A 3,143-nucleotide genomic window follows, 5' to 3' on the forward strand; every position below is an offset into this window, starting at 1 on the left:
CAGGGAACAAGGGCCGCCCCCGCAGCATCTCCCCCAGAATGCAGCCCAGACTCCACATGTCCACCCCAGGGGTGTACCTGGTGTGGGGGTGGGTGGGTGTGGAGCTGGAGGGGGCACTCCAGAGGCCGAGGCGCAGGTGGGAGGAGGGACTACGAGTGGGTTCTGGGACTCGAGGGACAAGAAGGCCAAGGGCCCTGGCTGGGCAGGGGGGCGCGGGGGCCCTGACCTTGCAGGGGGAGGTGGGGCGGGATGAGGGCAGGTTGCTTGCTGTTACCAGCTGGAAGACAGCAACACCTCTGGAGCCCGGTACCATCTCGTGGCCACATACTCCGTCAGGGCATGCCCCTCGGGGACCTCAGGGAGGCCACTGAGGGGGCGAGCCAGGCCAAAGTCACAGAGCTTCACCAAACAGCTGGCATCCAGGAGAACATTGGATGGCTGGGGGTGTAGAGGCAGGCTGTGGGCTGACCGGGCTGGGGCTCGAGGACTTGGTGCACTGCTGGAGCACTGGCCGGGCAGTGGAGCTCAGCAGACAGGTGTGGGTAGTACCTTCTGGTCCCGGTGGATGACCCGCCCTGAGTGAATGAACTTGGTGGCCCGCAGCAGCTGGTAGAAGATGTAGCGTTTGTGGGTGTCCTTTAGCAGCGTGCCCTTGCAGATGACAGCATTCAGGTCGGTATCTGGGGAGGCCTGCGGGTCAGTCTGGCGGGCCTGGGGAGGGTGGGCCAGGCGAGCCCACTCTGCACCCCCACGGGGACTCCTAAGCCCCCACAGACCCAGGCCTCGCCGGCACATGCTGGGCACAAGCACTGCCCGGGAGCCCCTGCCCGCCTCTCAAGCCTGCCCACCGTCTTTGTCAGCACAGCAAACAAAGTTTGTGGAATTGTTTTTATACTTTATTTCATGCTCCATTTGTTTTATCAAATGAGCAGGAAAAAAGGACACATAGCTGCAAAACCTCACAGAGGCGGGGGTCAAGGTATTCGCCACCAGGCCTTGGGGGCTGACACTCTCCAGCTCCAAGGGACTCTGCTCACGCTGAGCGCACTGGCCACTGCGGGAAACACTGGGGTGTGGGCGGGCGGGGGCAGTCCTGGGCCTGGACAAAGGGGGACTGGGGTCTGCGGGAGGCTTCACTCACCCATAGACTCAAACACCAGGTAAATGTCCCTGTCGTTCTCTGCCGGGATCACATCCAGGAGGCGGACGATGTTGGGATGGTCCCCAAATTCCTGGGGAAAGAGCAGGGGGCTGTGCCCTGGGGGCCAGGGGCCAGGCTTCCCCTTCTTTGGAGAAACAGCACCTGGAGCAGCAGGTAGATGGCCTGGCCACTCACCTGGAGAAGCATGATTTCCCGGAACGTCCTCTGGAAGGAGACAGAAACATGAGTGTGGGTGTGGAGCAAGAAGGAAGGCCCTGTCCGGAGAGGATGCGAAGGGACAGACGCTCAGTGCCCGCACGCCTGCTGGACCCTGGGTTTGCAGGGGGCGGTGCTCTGAAAATTGCAGAAACCTGCTGTGATTGGGTTCCCAGTTGTACCTTTCCGACACAAGGCCGCGGGGGGCCACCCCCCAGCCCTGCCTCATCCTTTCCCACACTGCTCGCTTCCCTACTCACTTACCTGGGCATCTGTCTTATCCTTGAAGGCATCAAAGATTTTCTTGATGGCCACGACCTCGCCAGTCCTCCGATCCACCGCCTTCCACACGATGCCATAGGCCTGAGGAGGACGGTGGTCAGCCTGCAGGGCACAGAGCCCCGCCAGGGTGCCTCCTGCAGACACGAGCCTCCTCCTTCCCACTCTGCTTCCAGAGAGGGGAAGCCCCCAAAGTTGCAGGCCTTCAGAGGAGGCTGATGGGAAGCAATGGGGGTTAGAGGCAAGAGAGGGGGCCTCTGGGGAGGCCCCAGGGGGATGTGGGGTAGCAGGTCCTGACTGTGGAACGGGAGGGAGTTTCTGGGTGGGTCCCTTCTCTGACAGACTTTCACCTTTGCAGGCATCCTGATCCCACTCTCGTGTACCCCATCCAGCCTGTCCGCAGATCCTGTTGGCTCCAACTTCAGAATTCATCAGAATCTGAAGACTTCCTCTCCCCTCTGCCCCTCCATCCTGGTCCGAGCCTCTCCCACCTCCAGCCCTATCACTGCCCTGACCTCTTAAATTCTCTCCCCCACCCACTCCCACAGAGCATCCTCAGCCGAGCGGGCAGCCTGGCCTTGTAAAGTGGTACCAAAGGCTGCTCCTCTCCCCGTGTCACTCACAGCAGGAGCTGAAGTCCTTGCAGTTCCCCAAATCCCCATGTTCCCAGACCGTCCCCCTAGTCTCCTGTCCAGTTACATCAGCTCTGCTTCCTCCCACCAGCTCAGCATGTCCTTGCCCCAGGGCTTCTGCATGACTGCTCGCACTGTCTGCAACTCTCTCTGCTCCATGTCTCACACTTGCACACACCCTGTGATCCACCGTGACACATGTACTCTCACACAGACACATGTACTCTCACACAGTCCGATCTGCTCTCCCACGCCCACAGTCACAAATGCACTCGGGCTCTCACGGGGCTCTGGCCAGCACTCCATGCCCACCCCGCTCACTGGCTCAGGCCCTTCTTGGGCAGGCGTCTGCCTGCCCTCGGCGCCTGTGTCGCACTATGGGCACCGGGAGAGGCAGCCGGGAGCCTGAGGCGGTGGTGGGGACAGCGGGGGCCGGGGGGCTCTAGGATCAGACCTGAGACCTTGGGGGGCCCAGCTCTCAGCTGCTTCTCAGAGCCAGGGGACAAGTTCCCTATGAGTAGGGCGCCCTGTTGTCGGAAACGGGGTACACCTGCAGCTCATGGAGGACGCAGGACCCCAGCGCAGGAGTCCCTGCAGCGTGGACGGCCCTACCCACGTCCTGCAGGTCCCGCGGACGCCCGGGCGCCTCTCGAGCTCACCCCCTTCCCGAGCCGCCGCTTGAGCAGGTATCGCTGGGCGACATGACGGTCCACCTCGGCGGTGCACATGTCGGCAAGCGGGAAGCAGGAAGCCTCCAGACAACCTCGGGGCTCCAACTGTTGAACCCGGTTGCCTTGGGAACCGGCGGAGCGCCGTCTGCAGTCCAAACCCCGCCCCATCCGGGGCCTCCGAGGAGCCCAGATCGGAAGAGCGTC

The 3,143-nt window shown here is 62.5% G+C and overlaps 1 protein-coding gene across 1 annotated transcript in view; it reads right to left on the bottom strand.

Annotated features, from left to right (window-relative positions):
* Positions 1–3,143, bottom strand: part of MAPK15 (mitogen-activated protein kinase 15) — a 6,184-nt gene that overhangs the window by 2,856 nt on the left and 185 nt on the right. The window contains exons 2-8 of the mRNA XM_010833709.1: positions 2,928–3,044; positions 1,622–1,720; positions 1,337–1,366; positions 1,142–1,232; positions 550–680; positions 275–438; positions 2–77 (exon numbers count right to left, since the gene is read on the bottom strand). Coding sequence (XP_010832011.1) covers positions 2–77; positions 275–438; positions 550–680; positions 1,142–1,232; positions 1,337–1,366; positions 1,622–1,720; positions 2,928–2,996 — 660 coding nt within the window. The 5' untranslated portion in view covers positions 2,997–3,044. The remainder of the gene's footprint in view (position 1; positions 78–274; positions 439–549; positions 681–1,141; positions 1,233–1,336; positions 1,367–1,621; positions 1,721–2,927; positions 3,045–3,143) is intronic.

Source organism: Bison bison, unplaced genomic scaffold (assembly GCF_000754665.1).
Source record: "Bison bison bison isolate TAMUID 2011002044 unplaced genomic scaffold, Bison_UMD1.0 scf7180017845325, whole genome shotgun sequence".
Taxonomy (NCBI): domain Eukaryota; kingdom Metazoa; phylum Chordata; class Mammalia; order Artiodactyla; family Bovidae; genus Bison; species Bison bison.